We start from the raw sequence: 18,473 nt of genomic DNA on the forward strand, positions 1-18,473 counted from the left end.
GGACGTTTATTTTTGTGAGTCGTGTCATAGTAGAACATAATAGAACTTAATATGACTGATTGATATTTTTCTGGCTTAATGGTCATATGATTTCATAGGACATTTTAAGTGTGAACCATAAGATAATACTTTATAAGACATTTATCGACATAGTGTAGTATTACATGTTAATTTAATAGAACACCTTATATAAAAGTCATATGAAATAAACTCTAATAGGACATTTATTTGTCATAATCGTATTATAACATAAGCTAACAGGACATATGATATTTATGTTGTATCATTGTAAAATTTTAGGACACGTTAATTATAATTATCATATGATTTCATATGACACTTTAATTGTGAATCATCAAATGGAACTTTATAAGACAGTTAAAGATTTAGTGTCGCATTATGTGTGAATTTAATTGGACACTTTATAAAGAGGTCATATGAAATAAACTATCATAGGACATTTTTTTTCATAGTCGTATTATATCATAAGCTAATAGGACATGTGAAATATATGTCGTATCATTATAAATATTTATGACACTTTTATTCTTTAATGTGACGGATGAGTTGTTGGGGTCCTAAATATCATATGATTTTATAAGACACTTTAATTGTGAATCATCAAATGGAACTTTATAAGACATTTAACGATTTAGTGTCGCAATATGTATTTATTTAATAGGACACTCTATAAAAGAGTCATATGAAATAAACTATCATAGGACATTTATTTTTCATAGTCGTATTATGTCACAAGGTAATAGGACATGTGAAATATATGTCGTATCATTATAAATATTTAAGACACTTTGATTCTGTAATGTGACGGATGAGTTGTTGGGGTCCTAAATATCATAGTAATTCATATGACACTTTAATTATGAATTATAAAATAGAACTTTATAAGACATTTAATGGTTTAGTGTCGCATTATGTGTTAATTTGATAGGACACTTTTTAAAATAGTCTTATAAAATAAAATATCATAGGACATTTAATTGTCAAAGTCGTATTATATCATCAGCTGATAGGACATTTGATATGTATGTCGTATCATTTTAAATATTTAGGAACGTTGATTCTTTAATGTGACGGATGCGTTTTTGGGGTCTTAATTATCATATGATCTTATAGGACACTTTAATTGTGAATCATAACATGAAACTTTATAAGACATTTAACGATTTAGTGTCGCAATATGTGTTTATTTAATATGACACTTTATAAAAGAGTCATATGAAATAAACTATCATAGGACATTTGTTTTTCAGTCGTATTATATCATAACCTAATAGGACATGTGAAATATATGTCGTATCATTATAAATATTTAGGACATTTTGATTCTGTAAGTTTTTAGTAGACATTGATTGTTTAATAAGACGAATGAGTTTTTAGTGTCATAATTATTATTATAAAAAGGACTTATAATAATTAAATTTGGTGATCTTATGAACATCACTAGAACAATATGATTTTGTATTTGTAACTTTCCTTATGGATGTCGTACTTAAAGAGATGACACATGAATCATAATATTTTGTATTCAGTTTTAAGTAATTATATATAAGCTTAGTTCTTCGAGTTATTTTTATGTTTTGTATGCAGTTCTAATAATATTTAAAACCATACATGAAGAGGGAATAAAAAGGTGTATTTTTAATAAAAAGAAAACTCATCCTTAGTCAATTATGAGTTCATCGTATTGTCTAAACGAGCTTTGATATTTTTCGATACATAAGATTACATGTAATGATGTAAACCAGTTTTATCAACTAACATAAAAATTACCGTTTCTATACTTGCCAAATAACCTGTATGAGACTTGTATATTATCAACCAAATTTGTCACTAGTAAGTCACCATATATAGATTACCATGTAAACACAAAGAAAAATAACATAACAAAACTGCAATAAGCATAGCCCAAAAGATACAGTACGGGTAGACACAACGTTTACTTTTGCCATTCTCTTTCTTCAGCCAATTTTCTGCAATGAAGCAATAAAAATTTAGCACACTAGATATGGTGATTAAAGGTCAGCAAAAAACAAAGCTTAATTATAACTACTTTAGTATTTCATTTTCATATATATACACGAAATAAGGAACAGAAAACAATTAAAAATTGAGCACAACGAGTTAGAACATATATGTGGAATAAGTATCTTTAAAACCCACTCTTACATTAGCTACTACAATTAAAAAAATTAGGTCAATTATGGAACCATATTAGCAGTTTTTTAATAAATTACCCTTTTAGGAACTTCGGCAATTGTAACATCTTCTTCATTAGGTGGCTCATCATCACCCTCAAACACATTATCAGACTTGGAATCAGGAACATGCTCTTCGTCTGTAACAGTAGATTCCACTAATTTCTGGATCCTTTTCTTACTGTCTCACTCTTTAAACCCTTTTTCTTTTCTTTTTTTCAATTCATTATTTTTCTCTATTATGATGTACGTACATGCACTAGTACAAAAAAGGAGATTGAAAACCGGTTTTTTGGACTTTAGAAACCGGTTTTAAAACCGATTTCGAAAGGGAGGGGTTTCTAAAGTGGTTCCTATTCCACACTTTAGAGACCGGTTATATACAAGGAACCGGTTCCTATAAGGCGACCAAAGAGACCTGTTTCTTACTAAAAAACCGGTTTCTTTTGTATATATCTTTTTGTAGAATTAGAAAATCATTATATACAACTTGGTAAATGCACAGATATGGGAACCAAACATTAATCAAATGGAACATCACTGTATAAACTATTAGAAGTGGTAATTTTCCAGTAACAAAGAGTTAAATGTAAATTCAAATAAAAAAGATTATAAGCCAATGAATTCCCTATAGAAACGACAAGGTGTTTAAAATAAAAGAACACTCATGTCAATAATCACACAAGTTGGTAGTCCATGGAGTATATATTTTGCTTAAACGTTCTCTTCTTGAAAGCTTAGTTTCAACGTAAAGATCATACACTTGCAAATATTGAGAGACGTCGAAATACATCACATTACTTTGTAATCCCTGCATTATCAGAATAAATTTTCATCAAACACTCTAACTAAAGTCATTACTATCACTTTAGAACACACACATCTAAACACCCCCTAGGTGTCCATGATGAAAAGCTTACTATCATCAAATATCAAGTATCAGGTGTTGTGCATAAAGAGAAATCTTACATGAATTTTGACCACATGCATATATTTGGTGTTCTAACGATAATTATATAACATTGTATGTTGGTGGGTTAGACACTCACCACTTTGATGACAAGAAACCAACCAAATTTCAACACAACTAATGAGAAGAATAATTGCACTCAAAGGGAACACCTTCACAATTGCATGATGTACTTTGAGAATAGTTAGCTATTAATCAAATAACATTATTGAACTCAAATCTTATAGAATAAGACAAACCAAATGTTGTTTTAGGCAAAACTAATGAAAATATTGGGTTAGATTTGCCACATCCACCCATGCATATAAGTTTCTGATAAAACAAAGCTTTCACAATTATATGAAACTGGAAAGAAAAAAAAACTGGCTAATTATGTGATATACCTCATTATCTGACCAAAAATTTATCTTTGCAAAGTGGGATTCTAATTTTATACAAAGTATTAACATTTATTCAATTGATTTATACCTTGATTAAAGTTGTGAGCAAACCAACCATCCAAGATATAACAAAGAAACCTGCAATTGTATAATCAAAAATTTATTATCCCATAGTGACATCCAATAGCCCTAGAATGAAACAACCGATTTTTTCGTTAAAGTTTTAATCAACAAACAAATTATATAGTGTTTGATAAAAAAAACTTACCTATCCACAAAGTTGGTTAATAGGTAACTTTGTGCAGTCTTGTCTTCCTCAACAACAACATTGCTAAACAATAGCATCATCAGAATAAACAATTAAGCAGTAGCAACAAGAGCAAAAACTAATACGGATATTACAATTGATAATATTAATACTCGACAGAAAAAAATAGTGGCAGAAACTAATACAGAGTAAAACATTTGTTAATACGCAGCAGAAACAGTAATAGTAGCAATAGAAGTAGATAAACCCTAACACTAATTTTTCCTATACCACAACAATTGTTATAATAGAAACAGTAGCAGAAAAGGAAAAAGAGACAGTAGCATAAACTTACAAGTTATAATATAAAGAAAATCAAAAATTAAAAATAAACCCTAGCACAACAATTGTTAGTATAAGATGCAGACCTTAAACCTACACAAAATCAACAATTGTTAATAAGCCCTGGCACTAATTTTTAAGAATTGATAAAACAATCACCAGAATGATGCTGAAGCGGCATGGAATAAGTGAGTGACGGTGATGAAGAGCCGTGGAATAAGTGAGTGACGGGGATGAGATAGTGGTAGTGGTGCTAACGTCAGTGGCGGGGATTAGGTAGTTGCGGTGGTGATAAGGTGAGTAGCAGTGATGAGGTCTGTATCCAAGAGGAAGAAATATAAATTAGGGTTTTTGAACAATAGCGTGGCTGTGGATACTAGAAATATTTGGGAAAAAATGGAGGTAGTTAGCCCGCCCAACTTTTTTATTTATTTTGAGGGAAACCATTAGAGATATATGAATGAAAAAAATATATGAAGGGATGGCAATGGGCGGAAAAAAACCCGTGACTCGCGGGTACCCGTGCCCGTGACGAGCAGGTATTTATGAAAAAATGTACCCTCGGGCACGATTCGGGTAAAAATTTTTACCCGTTGGCGGGTCGCGTGTATTTAATACCCATCACGGGTAAAACCCGACCCGTGAATCCGTGATGCCTGTTTGAGTTACCCGCGGGTATACTCGTACTCGCATACATATACTTAATTACATATTATATAAATTAATTTTTTAATGTTTTTTTATAATTATTTGCGGGTAAAACCCGCAGGTAATGGGTATATGTTCCTAAAAATTAATTAAAGTATACATTTTGTAAACTCGCGGGTTTACTCGCAGGTTGCGGGTACGGGCAGAAAAGTTTACCCGTTGGTTGGTAAACGGGTACTTGTGGGTAAAAAAAATCCTGACGGCGGGTCGTGGGTACCAAGGATCCGTGCCCGTCGCCCGCGGGTGCCATCCCTATATATGAATCCGGTGTTCCATATTCCATACTCATATATGGGTTTTTTTTTTACATTAGTTTGTGATCATCTAAAGGGACTTAACCACTCACACGTTCATCTCCCGTAGTTGCATAATCCACCCCTAACTACTGCCACCCACCACTACCACCACCCATCACCAACATCCACCACCTCACCACCACCAACATCTACTACCACCACACCAACATCCATTGGTGGTGGTCTAGTGATGTTTTGGTGTTCTAGTTGTAGTTCGATGATCTGGTGGTTCAATTGTCCATTGGTGAGGTAATTGTTCGGTGATGGTCCAATCGCCAAGTGGTGATCCGGTGGTTCGGTGGTGGTGATTGGTGGTAGGTCGTGGTGGTGAGCGGTGGTGGGTAGCGATGCGTGTTGATAGTTGCGGGTATGGTGGTTAGCAGTGGTGATGGGTGGTGGTAGGTGGTGAGTGGTGGTGGTCGGAGGTGGTGGAGGTAGGGGTGGTGGGGGTAGGTGGTAATAGATGTTCGTTACTACTGTCACCCACCACTACCACCAACATCCACCACCACCATCTACTACCACCACACCAACATCCATTAGTGGTGGTTCAGGGGTGTCTTGGTATTCTAGTTGTAGATCAGTGGTCCGGTGGTTCTATTTTCCAGTGGTGCTTTAATTGTCCGGTGATGGTCCGATCGCCAAGTACATGGTGGTCTAGTGTTCTTGCGGTGATGATTGGTAGTAGGCGGTAGTGGTGAGCGGTTGTGGGTAGCGATGCATGTTGGAGAATGTGGGTAGGGGTGGTTAGCGGTGGTGATTGTTGGTGAGTGGTGGTGGGTGGTGGTGGAGGTGGGGGTGGTGGTAGGTGGTGGTAGATGTTCGTCACCACTGCCACCACACACCACCAACATCCACGACCGCACCACCACCACCACCACCATCACCAACCACCACCAACCACCACTGCCAACCATCACCATCACCAACCACCACCACAAACCACCCCAACCACCACAACCATTAACTATCACGATCAACCACCACTACCACTAACCATCACCACCACTACCACAAACCACCACCACCACCTCAACCACCACAACCATTAACTATCACCATCAACCACTACTAACCATCACCACAAACCATCACCACCACCACCACAAACCACCAACAACCACCACCACCAACCATCACAACCACCACCACCAACCACCACCACCAACCACCACCACCAATAACCATATATCCCACAACAACGCACGTTCAAACCTCTATCAGGTTAATATTCAAATCTAATTGGATTGGGGTTTAGGTCCTGGATTCTAGCCTCGCTCTGCCTATCGTATTAAGTAATCTGCTTGAAAGATGAAGCTTCAGATTAACCTCAGGCGCCGGGGTTTTCTCCCGGATCCATTCAAGATTCATACTAGGTCTGCCTGCCCCTCGGTATGGTTTAAGGATCGGGTTCCCGCAATGTGATTCAGGTTGTCTTCCGAAAATGCGTGCGTGACAAATGAGAGTATTCGATGTCGACCACTTACCTTTCCAAAAAAAAAAAAATTTATACTCCTTACAATTTAATACTTAATATTCAGCTATTTAAAAATGATAAGTTTTCAAACTTTTAATTTTCAATCCACTCTAAAAATTTGGCAAATGGCGGTCTAATTCCCCCTCTTTTACTCCAAAATTTTGAACATTTCATCTTTACTTTTCTTCTTTTTTTTCTTCTAAAAAATTAGGTTTCCATTTTTTCAACTGCATCGTTCATTGTTGCCCTAAATCGGTTTGAGAGTGATATTATTTCCTTCTACTGTTGGTGCCCTAAATCAGTTTGAAATTCAAGATTTTCGTTGTTGCCCTAAATCGGTTTGAAAGTGATATTATTTTCTTCTACTGTTGGTGCCCTAAATCAGTTACGTATTCAAGATGTTGAAGAACAAACTGTTACACAACCATGGGTTATAAATCGGTTTCAAATTGGTTCGAAATGTTGGTGCCCTAAATCCGATTGAAATTGAGTTAGGTATTGCTTATGCTTCTTTCAATTTTTTCACTGATTATTAGTATTGTTTTTTAACTAATTTAGAATTATTATTATTTTGTTCGAATTTGACTCTACATTTATCTGAATTTGAAATATTTTTAACTGTTTAATAATGAATACTCAAACTAGAATGAGCTCTTGCATACACATTCACTTACCAGGTTGGTATAATCTACTCTATCATTAGTAAAATTAATTTCATTTTATAGTTTCTCAATTCTCAGTATGGTTATCTTACATCATTTCCTTAAGTCTTCATAAACCTAAATTTAAATTCTACATCTTATTATCATTATCTACACATGCTTTGAAGTTGTTCAGTTAATTGCTATCCAAAATGTATTGTCGTAAATAACAGAATGTATATCTTTAATACAGTGAAGTCTGATATGCATTTTGCTGCTTGATTTTTTTAGTTTTTAAAGCTTCTTGAATATTTTGATTTTCTGATAACTCAATTATGTAAATTTTAGGTGAACCATTGCACCATGTTTTCTAGTTTTACACCCTTTGAAAGCGAAGCCTTATAAATTGCCTGGATTTATGTGTATGAAATGCTCATAGACAATTTGTGCTCTAGTATATATCTACACTAGACTATAACATGCCGGAGTGCTAGAAAAAAAGGGAAGAGGGGAAGCAGCGTTGGAATTTGCTCTTTTGAAAATCTAGAGAAAGAAAAAAAATAGTTGGTCAACCCGACCTGCCTCTTGTTGTTCAAAATGGTTTGTTTTAACCAATTACACAAACCATTAAAATATATCTATGTGACAAAATTCATGGTTTTGACATCATATGCTTTAGTAAAATTTGATAGAAAATAGATAAACTTGCCGTTATTCTAAATGTTACATAATAACTTATGTCTCTGTTTGCTGAATTTGGCGGGGAGCCATGAGCTCGTAACATGAAGCACATGCTTGCTTTAGTGGTTGTTATTTACTTGGAAGCAGATATTTCTAACCCAGATCTTTCACTATTAAGAGGTTCATTAACACTAAAGGTTGGTAATGTAATTAGTTAATCATTCAAAGTTTGAAATGGTATGTTGTACTCATAGTTTAAAAAAACGTACGCCTCAATCGCCTCGAGGCGCGCCTCTATGCGATTTTCAATTTTTCCGTTCTGGAACGTCCGCCTCAAAGAGCAATAAAAAACGTACGCCTCAAAAGTAGAGGCGGTTAGCTTTTGCTGCGCCTCACATGTTAGTAAAAAACGTACGCCTCAATGAAAATTGGAGGGTAAATTGGTGTGGCGGCAAAAATCATCGATTGGCGGCTTATTTATGTTTTATTAAAGTGCTTATTTATGTTTTATTAAAATTGGAGGGAAATTTGGTGTGGAGGGAAACTAGGGCGGCAACTTTTATGTTTTAGTAAAGTGTTTTTGGCCTCCAAAAGAAGTTTGAAGAAGGAAAAAGAAGTTGACTATCTAGTCTTTAGAAGAAAAAGATATAATATAATTGATGAAAATAGATGTATACGTGTCCTTGCCATCAGCCACATGCTTTTCAAATGTGTTATCCTTCCTTTCCTTTTTCTCATTATTTAAAGTATATAAATAAATAAATAAATACGTCGTACTTACATAACACAATATTCATTAGGATTTAGGAAGTTGGTAGTTCAACTTAATTTGATTGATGAGGATGATGACGAAGTGAATTTGAATGTGGAAGATCATGATGACTCGGATGATGATGATGATTATCCTTATGTTATTTGAGCTTGATTATAATCTTTGTTTTGTGTTTTTTATGAGTATTTGTTGATGTAATGAACTTATATTTTGAAACGATTGAAACTTGTAATGAACTTATAATTTTCTATGTATTTTTTTAATTCCGCCTCGAACGTACGCCTCAGTTCGCCTCGAGGCATACGCCTCGCCTCACAAAGAGAAAACGCCTCAAGGCGCGTTTCCGTTTTTTTAAACCTTGGTTGTACTAATTTATGTAACATGATGTATATGATTTGCAGAACCATGAAGTGCTAATCCAAGAATACAATGGTTTTACTGTTAATGTTCCTGAGTTCAAACTTTTGAGGCAATATCAGAAAGATGCATCTGACTGGATTTCATGTTTTAATAACATCGTGAATAACGTTCATGAGCGCAAGGACCCCGAGAATGTTATTGATGAGTTAATAATCCTTGAGAGAAACGGATCGCTATTGAAGGTTCAAGGTATGCATCATGCCAATCTACATTCGTTTCATATTAATCATATTATAAATGCAGTTGTTATGTTTGTTCACAATTCCTGAGTACATGTTCACTTAATCAGGTTGTTTGCTTCATACATACATTCACTTAATCTGGTTGTTTGCTTCATATATATATATATATATATATATATATATATATATATATATATATATATATATATATATATATATACCACTATATATATATGAACATTTAGTAGAGACACTTTGTGATAAATGTTTTTATTTTGGCGGGAAAACGCTTGAAGAAGTAATATATAACAATTATCGTGTTTTTCGAGCCTATTTTGAGGTTTTAGCTATTAGGGTTTAGATATTAGGGTTTATAGGGTTTAGATATTAGGGTTTAGAAATTTAGGGTTTAGGGTTTAGATTTAGGGTTTAGATTTAGGATTTAGATTTGAGTTTTTAACACGAACGGTTTAGAGTTTAGGGTTTAGGGTTTAGGGTTTGGTGTTTTGGGTTTATGGAATAAACCCGGAATAAACCCAAAACACCAAACCCTAAACCCTAAACCCTAAACTCTAAATCGGGCTAAATTTTACTTCACAAAACATGAAAAAAAAACGTTCATATTCTTCACGAACAATATTATCTTGAATGTTATTTTTGTCGATCGTTTTCCCGCCTAAATAATAACATTCATCACGAAGTGTCTCTTCTAAATGTTCATATTTTCGTGTGATCTTGATGCTAGAAAAAAAAATTTCAAAAAAAAAATGAAAAAAAAAAATTTTTTGCTTCCCCTCGCTTCCCCCCGATTGGTTACTTCTCCATTGATCCTGCCCCTATATATGATTGGTTACTTCCCCATTGATCCTGCCCCTATATATATATATATAGGGGCATGATCAATGGGTAAGTAACCAATCGGGGGGAAGCGGGGGGAAGCAAATTATTTTTTTTTTCCGTTTTTTTAGGAATTTTTTTCAGGCATCAATATCACACGAAAATATGAACATTTAGAAAAGACACTTCGTGAAGAATGTTATTATTTAGGCGGGAAAACGATCGACAAAAATAACATTCAAGATGATATTGTTCGTGAAGAATGTTAACGTTTTTTCCTTCATGTTTTGTGAAGTAAAATTTAGCCCGATTTAGAGTTTAGGGTTTAGGGTTTGGTGTTTTGGGTTTATTCCATAAAGCCAAAACACCAAACCCTAAACTCTAAACCGTTCGTGTTAAAAACTCAATCTAAATCCTAAATTTCTAAATCTTAATATCTAAACCCTATAAACCCTTATATCTAAACCCTAATATCTAAACCTTAATATCTAAAACCTCAACATACGCTCGAAAAACACGATAATTGTTATATGTTAGTTCTTCGAGCGTTTTCCTGCCAAAATAAAAACATTTATCACAAAGTGTCTTTATTAAATGTTCATATTTTCATCCAATCTATAATGTCCGTGAACAAAGTTTTTTTCAAAAAACGAAAAAAAAAAAGATTTTGCTTCCCCCCGATTAGTTACTTCCTTCTTTAATCCTACCGCTATATATATTAATTAATTATTTTGTTTGTTTAATTACTTGGTACGAGTAATCACCAAAGTTAAATTCATTTATAATTTAAACATTTATCCAATATTTAAAGAATAAATGGATAGACGAAAAAGGTTTTTCCATCTCCGCTGCTAAAATATGAAATATGTTTACAAATGAGGGGTATATAAGAACCCAACTATTGAATTAGCTTGTGATGGTTTAGGTAATTTAAAGAACTAATGGAACTTACCGAAAGGTGTAAATTGATTATTGATTAACTATTACATTAATTAACCATAATAAATCAGATCCGTAGTACTTAATTGAATCACATGAAGCATATCTTTCTAACCCAGCTTCAAGGTTACCTGTTGATCTTGGCGAGTTTCTCTTTGATCGTTTTCGGGACAACCAGCAAATATCTTGAATATGCCTTAGTCTTTGTCAGTCAATGAGTCAACAATCTGTTACAAACCTCTACCGGTGTTTGCATTGAGGACATATTTAAGGTTAGTTCATATCCATGTTTCCCTATTTGTGGTACAATATAATCTAAATGATAGATCGTTAGTAATATAATGTTTATGGATAGTAAGTTGTTACAAAAAAACTATAGTTTTTATGTCGTATGTGATAAACGAGTAACCTTTTTCATTTTTTTCATAGAATTTTGTGATATCAGAAATACGTTCATTATCATAAATGTTAATAAATTTTGCTAGGATAGTCATGTAATTGTACTATAAAACCTTAACTTTGATGCACATACGAAGGATCATGTTTTTAGACAATAGAACTTTATAGTCGTTCAAAACCCGCAGCGAAGCGCGGGGCTCCCTGATAGTTCGTACACTATGTGGCTTTATCTTTATATTTTGCTTTTACTTGTTCGTTGATCTTTTTGTTTTCAATTTGGTTGTTTGCATGTTTTGGCATTAGGTTTCCATTGCTTTTCACTTGCTTTTAATACACGCTAACCTAATTAAGATTACATTAATGGTCTTTTACTTTTTTTCGTTCATGCGTTGTTACTGACTATGGACATCGACCTAATAAACTATTTTTGCTATGTAACACCAATACTAGTAGTCTTTTGCAACGCCAATTGTTCTCTTTCGATATCGTAGCACTCACTATCTTTTCCTATGTAACAATAGTAGTAGCACTCCCTTATAACACTAGTACTCTCTTTGTAGGTAGTGCTTCCGGATTCAGAAGATCACATGATGAGTTGGGGACTTATGCCTCAAGATTTCATTGCTTTTTATTAATTCTCAGTTGTTACATACTTATGTTAAGTTTATTGCTATTTGAAAGAGAATTATGTATTATTTCAATTTGATGTTAAAGTAAAATTATTTTTTTAGATGTCAATATTTATTTCTTGATATTATATATATATATATATATATATATATAATATATATATATATATAACTTTAAAATTGGTTACCAAAGGGTCCTAATACATGTTTTTAGGACCCTTTTTTATTGTTAATATTTATATTTATATAATGAGATCCAAAAAAAAGGTTCCATAACATATTAGGGATAATAGATCCATTTTTGAAGGGTTCTATTATGTTAATAAAACCCTACTACAAGAAAAAAGGTCTTTCGGAACCCATTAAAAGGTCCTAATAATGTACTTTTATAGGACCCTTATTTTTAGGGATCTTCCACAAAACCTTATATTAGGACTTTTTATGTAGTACCAAAGTATTATATCATTATATATTAGGACTCATTTTTTGATTTTAAGGTGTGAAATATTTTTATTAGGACATTTTTTAGTTGTACTAACCTTAATAATAATTATATTAGGACCCTTTATGTGGTACTAAAGTATCATATCTTTATATATTAGGACCTATTTTGTGGTTTTAACGTTTCAAATATTTATATTAGGACTTCTTTTAGTGGTTATATCCTTAAAAATCATTGTATTAGGACCCTTTATGTGGTACTAAAGTAAAATATGTGGATATTAGAACTTTTTCCTTTGATACAAAACTAGTGTATCGTTAGATTAGGACTTTGTTTATTTGTACTAATGTATTATTTTTTTACAATAGGACGATTATTTTGGTCCTTACGAATTATAACTTTTTATTAGGACATTTTTGTTGGTACTTATATCATATATTTTTACTTTTTGGGACATCTTGTGTATGTCTCATTTTCAAAAAGTGACTCCTAATATGTATTTTAAGGACCTTTCTTTGTGGTTGTTAATTATATTATAGGACCTGATCATTGGTTTCATAATCTTATGACTTTTTAGGACACTTTTTAATTTCAATACTTTATACGACCGCGTTAGATACAACCCCCATTGGTAGGTCTTATCAAGCCCAAAGGTCCTATAAAGTGGCTTTATATGACCAAATTGGGGGTCCTATAGGAGCATTTTTCTTGTAGTGCTCATCGGTTTTCCAGTTCGCTCTTCGTAATCTCTCGCTCTACTCACAATATTTGCCATACCCCACATAATATCTATCTTTTCCGTTTCATCTTTATCAAGTTGATGATAATCTTCAGTTGTTAGATGAATGTTACCCACACGACCATCAAGATAACTATCGTAGGAATTAACAAGGCTTGATAGTAAAGCTATATCTTCGCTAATCTTTTCTTTCCCTACTTTCCTTATGTTCTCGATCTTAAGTGCAGATAGAACATCTGATGCATTTAACGACCCGTCCTAATCCATCTGGACGAATATATTACATTTGGTTACATCGCGAGGTACTTGACCTCTATATGATACATTTTACAAACATTGCATTCGTTTTTAAAAGACAAACTTTCTTTACATCGAAAAGTTGACAGGCATGCATACCATTTCATAATATATCCAACTATAATTGACTTAATAATAATCTTGATGAACTCGACGACTCGAATGCAACGTCTTTTGAAATATGTCATGAATGACTCCAAGTAATATCTCTAATATGAGCAAATGCACATCGGAAGATTTCTTTCATACCTGTGAATAAACATGCTTTCAAGTGTCAACCAAAAGGTTGGTGAGTTCATTAGTTTATCTTAATCAATCATTTCTATAATTTTAATAGATCACAAGTTTTTCATTTTTATAAACATAATCCCCAAGCAGAATCCTCTCGTCTGCATTAAGGTAAAATCATTCATATGGTGAACACCTGGTAACCGACATTAACAAGATGCATATAGAATATTCCCAAAACAGAATCCTCTCGTTTGTATAATAATAAGTCGAAGTACTAAAGCATCCGTACCTCGGATGGGGTTTGTTAGGCCCATAGATCTATCTTTATGATTCGCGTCAATTAGGGTACTGTTCCCTAATTCTTAGGTTACCAAGCTAAAGGGGTGATATTCGATTTCGATAATCCAACCATAGAATGTAGTTTTGAGTACTTGTGTCTATTTCGTCAAACATTTATAAAAACAGCACATGTATTCTCAGTCCCAAAAATATATATTGCAAAAGCATTTAAAAAGGGATCAAATGAAACTCACGATACAATATTTTGTAGTAAAAATATTCGTACGACGATACTGAACAATGCAGGGTTGGCCTCAGATTCACGAACCTATATCCATTTTATATATTAAAACACATATAATTGTAATCGAACAGACTTATGTATTATTAGTGATATAAATGATGTCTTAATAGTTTTTATGTTTCATTAATAATCTAATTAAATATATGTATTTTATATACTTTAAATAAATAAATAATATTTATAATAAAAATATTGATATAGTTTTGTTAAATATATTTTTATCTAACTAATTTTTATTGGAATAATAACAATATTATTAATAGTAATATTGATAATAATAATAATAATAATAATATAGTTCTTATAATAATAATGATGATACTAGTAGTAATAAAAATGATAATAATAATAATAATAATAATAATGTTAAAAATAATGATAATAATAATAATAATTATAATATTCATAAATTCTATAATAATAGTAATATTCATAAAAATAATAGTAATATTTATAAAAATAATAATAATGATGATAAAAATCATAATGATAAAAATAATGATAATTCTAATAATAACAATAATAATAATAATAATAATAATAATAATAATAATAATAATAATAATAATAATAATAATAATAATAATAATAATAATAATAAAAGAAAACTACCTTTGAAGAAACAAGCTAAAAAAAAATGCAACAGCACGGGCTCGAACCCGCGACCTCTCGTATAACAAGTACGGACCCAAACCATTGAACTGTTAGTTCGTTTTTGAATTAGTCCCACATTTAATCCTTTTAACATGTCGATATTTGAAGTCCAAAAGCAAAAACCCAGATTAAACTTCCTGATCCATTTAATCAATTAAATCTGTAATTATTTTCGATGGATTCTCCCAAGTAACAATAGCAGCGACCAATAATTTATAATCATAACATCTCCAACATCATCATCGTTAGTAATATCATCATATATAATTATCAAGGTCATCATCATCGTCTTTTACCTAACCCTCATCATCATCATCATCATCTTTATTATACTCGTATGTATTTATCATCACAAGATCATTTTTATCATCATCATATCTACCTCATCGTCATCACAACATCATCCTTATTATCGATTATCCCTAACATCCTTAAGATACAAAGTGGGTCAAGCGTTTAAAATTAACGAGCCTAATTCATATAGCCCAACTACAAGTCAAGCCCAAGATAATTAACAAGTCCTCATCTAATATAAGGTCCATTAACTGTTTTCGTGGATTAGGAAATAGATAAGCAGCCACGACAGGAAAACAGTGGTGGGGTCTTTAGTTCACTCATTATCGTTCATCATCATTGTTAAAGATCATAAAGCATCGATCTTTTTATAATATCGATACAGGGTTTTAATCTTTCTTGAAATTTGTCAGACAAATAAGATGGGTTGGTTATCGATGGTTTTTGGGTCGGGATTTGATTTAAAATAGAAGAGGACCGTAGCAGTACAACTCAAAGGTTTTTGCTGTTGTTTGATTATAGAAACAGCATCGCAATAGCAGTTTTCCGGCTGGATATCAAACATGAAAATAGGAGGTTGCATCAGTAGTAATTTACAAGTACTATGTATCGTGTTTTTCTTAGTCGCTGTAGCAGTAGACAGGAAAAGGAAAAAGAAAGGAGTAACGGTAAAGGTGGTCTTATGGTGGTGATTTTAATGGCTGTAGCAGTAGCAAAGTAATAATAAAGTGGTGATTGTGCTTCGGTTGTGATAGAATTAGAAAACATAAAGAATCATACGTGTAGCAACAAAGAAGGAAAAATGGGTTTTTTTGTTGTTGTATCGAGATGGTAGTATAATAAGAAACATAAGGTAAATAGGTGCAGTAGTCATGGTTCGTGCTAGACTAAGAACGATGATGATGTGTGGTTGTAGTAAAAAAAAAAAATAGGAATAGAAGTTATAACCTTGGTGATTTATGGTAGTGGTCTCGGTTACAGCTGAAATAGAAACATAATAGCAGGAGTATCGGGTTCAATGGTGTGGATGATGGTGTGGTTGTAGGGTGCGTTTTGGTTCGAGCTAGTAGTAAACGAAGAGGATTGGTTGGTGTGTTTTGGTGGATAGCAGAAAGAAGAGAAAATGGAATGTTGATGATATAGATATGTGTATGTATATATAATTATATAATATTAATAATAAACTTTAAAGAAAACATTTTGTATCAAAAGTCCTTGGCATCCTCAATCATTTATCACCAATTAACTTTATTATCATCATCAAATCTTGTATTACTCGATTAAAACAGCGACGTACATACATTTGGTTTTGGTTTAAATTATGTAAGTGGGATTAGGATCCAATGAACATGTGACCCGTCCATTCTTTTTTTATTTACGTAATAAGCCTTGTCACTCTCCAATAACAATATATTACTCCACATAGTATATGTTTATTCATCAACTTGATGGTGGTTTATGGTTTGATAAGAAAGAAGAGAAGAAGTCGATGACTAATGTTCCACAAGTGTAAGTAGGTATATGTTATATAAAATTAGATATGGATACAATAATGCATAATATAAATATAATAATATCACAGTTTTTAAGAACGTGCAAAATGAATCCATTTTCATAATTAAGTTGCCGACACTAATACACGGGTGATGATTCGTAGTCCATTGCTAAATAGTGAAAATATAAAAGTGTTCCTAAAAATCCCAAAATTTTAAATTAAGTCTATTTATTTATTCTGGTCACTATGGTATAAAATTCGGACATTAACTATTAAATAAAAATTACATTAATTGTTCACTCCCAACCCTAAGTAAAATATAAAAAGTTTTAAAACTCAACAAATAGTTCCTAAATATATTTTAATGAGCCTATAATTTATAGAACTCATTTTCGGATCACCATTTATTTTTACAATCATATAAGTTCGTTTTTAATTTGTCTAATATCGATTGAATGATAATCGAGTGTTTCTATCGTTTTCCAAATAAATTTGAAACTATATATATATTTTCAATACACTTTATTTATATATATATATATATATATATATATATATATATATATATATATATATATATATATATATATATATACTTTTTAAATAATAATCATTATAATATCCTATTTTTATTTTACTTTACATAGTAAATTCTAATGATTGAATCATATAATATTTCAATTAATATATATTAAATATGTACATATCTATTAACAATTAGTTGTTCGTTAATCGTTCGGGAGTAGTCAAAGGTCAAATGATATTATGAATATAGTTTACAAACATTGTTACTCAACATTACAGACTTTGCTCATCGTGTCGAAATCAAATAAGAATTAAGTTTAAATTTGGTCGGAAATTTTCAGGTCGTCACAGTACCTACCCATTAAAGAAATTTCGTCCCGAAATTTGATTGGCATGGTCATTGCTAACAATAAATATGTTTTCATGACTCATATGAGTTAGAAATTAGAGTTTTATCATCAGTGAGTACTATGGATAAAACAATTTATTTGTTTGAAAAGTACGAGTGAAGCCATCACAAAAGAGTGATATGAATAAATGCAGGTTTATTTTAACTGGTGACGTAGTCATGGTTGATTTCCGAAATTTAAGGGATTTAAAGAAAATCTTCGTAATAAGATTTGGTTCTTCGGTAATTAGAGAAATTAAGATCCTCTTTGGTAAATGCGATAATCTGTTTTGATTGCTCTGTCGGATATTTCACTATAAATCCACCCTCTTCATTTCCTTTATATTTTGGAGTTCCATACTTTTGTTTTCTCTTCCCGACTTTAAATCAAGTGAATAATGGTCCAGAATTCGTAGGTATGAAGTTTTGAATGAACATGACTAACGTTCTTAGAGAGAGATTGTAATAGCACGATCTTGATTGGTTAAATTACCAGAATTCAAGAGAAAAGATAGAACTATCAGGAAGATATGTTCTCGATATGTTTAGAGATTAGGTAGAATGTAAGAGTCGTGTAACATGGCACATGATGACGTTATGATCTGTGAATCATCACGTTCCATTAGAAACTCAGCATGACTTACTGTAATATAATCACGTTGATCAAATGTCATTATATTATACTAACT

General features: G+C 32.2%; 1 protein-coding gene across 3 annotated transcripts; it reads left to right on the forward strand.

Moving 5' to 3' along the window:
• Nucleotides 1–6,821: 6,821 nt before the first annotated feature.
• Nucleotides 6,822–12,208, forward strand: LOC139850260 (lysine-specific demethylase JMJ17-like). 3 transcript variants are annotated; one of them, XR_011759963.1, is made up of 5 exons: nucleotides 6,822–7,131; nucleotides 8,045–8,155; nucleotides 9,132–9,339; nucleotides 11,228–11,380; nucleotides 12,068–12,208. XR_011759963.1 is itself a non-coding variant. In XM_071839843.1 (3 exons), exons 1-3 carry the CDS (start codon nucleotides 8,060–8,062, stop codon nucleotides 11,296–11,298), a joined length of 375 nt encoding a protein of 124 aa, XP_071695944.1. In that variant the 5' UTR covers nucleotides 7,448–8,059; the 3' UTR covers nucleotides 11,299–11,815. The 3 variants fall into 3 exon arrangements, 1 of the variants encoding a protein (XP_071695944.1); XR_011759962.1 differs by lacking the exon at nucleotides 6,822–7,131 and having other exon boundaries at nucleotides 7,448–8,155; XM_071839843.1 differs by lacking the exons at nucleotides 6,822–7,131; nucleotides 12,068–12,208 and having other exon boundaries at nucleotides 7,448–8,155; nucleotides 11,228–11,815.
• The last annotated feature ends 6,265 nt before the right edge of the window (nucleotides 12,209–18,473 follow it).

Source organism: Rutidosis leptorrhynchoides, chromosome 5 (genome assembly GCF_046630445.1).
Source record: "Rutidosis leptorrhynchoides isolate AG116_Rl617_1_P2 chromosome 5, CSIRO_AGI_Rlap_v1, whole genome shotgun sequence".
Classification (NCBI taxonomy): Eukaryota; Viridiplantae; Streptophyta; class Magnoliopsida; order Asterales; family Asteraceae; genus Rutidosis; species Rutidosis leptorrhynchoides.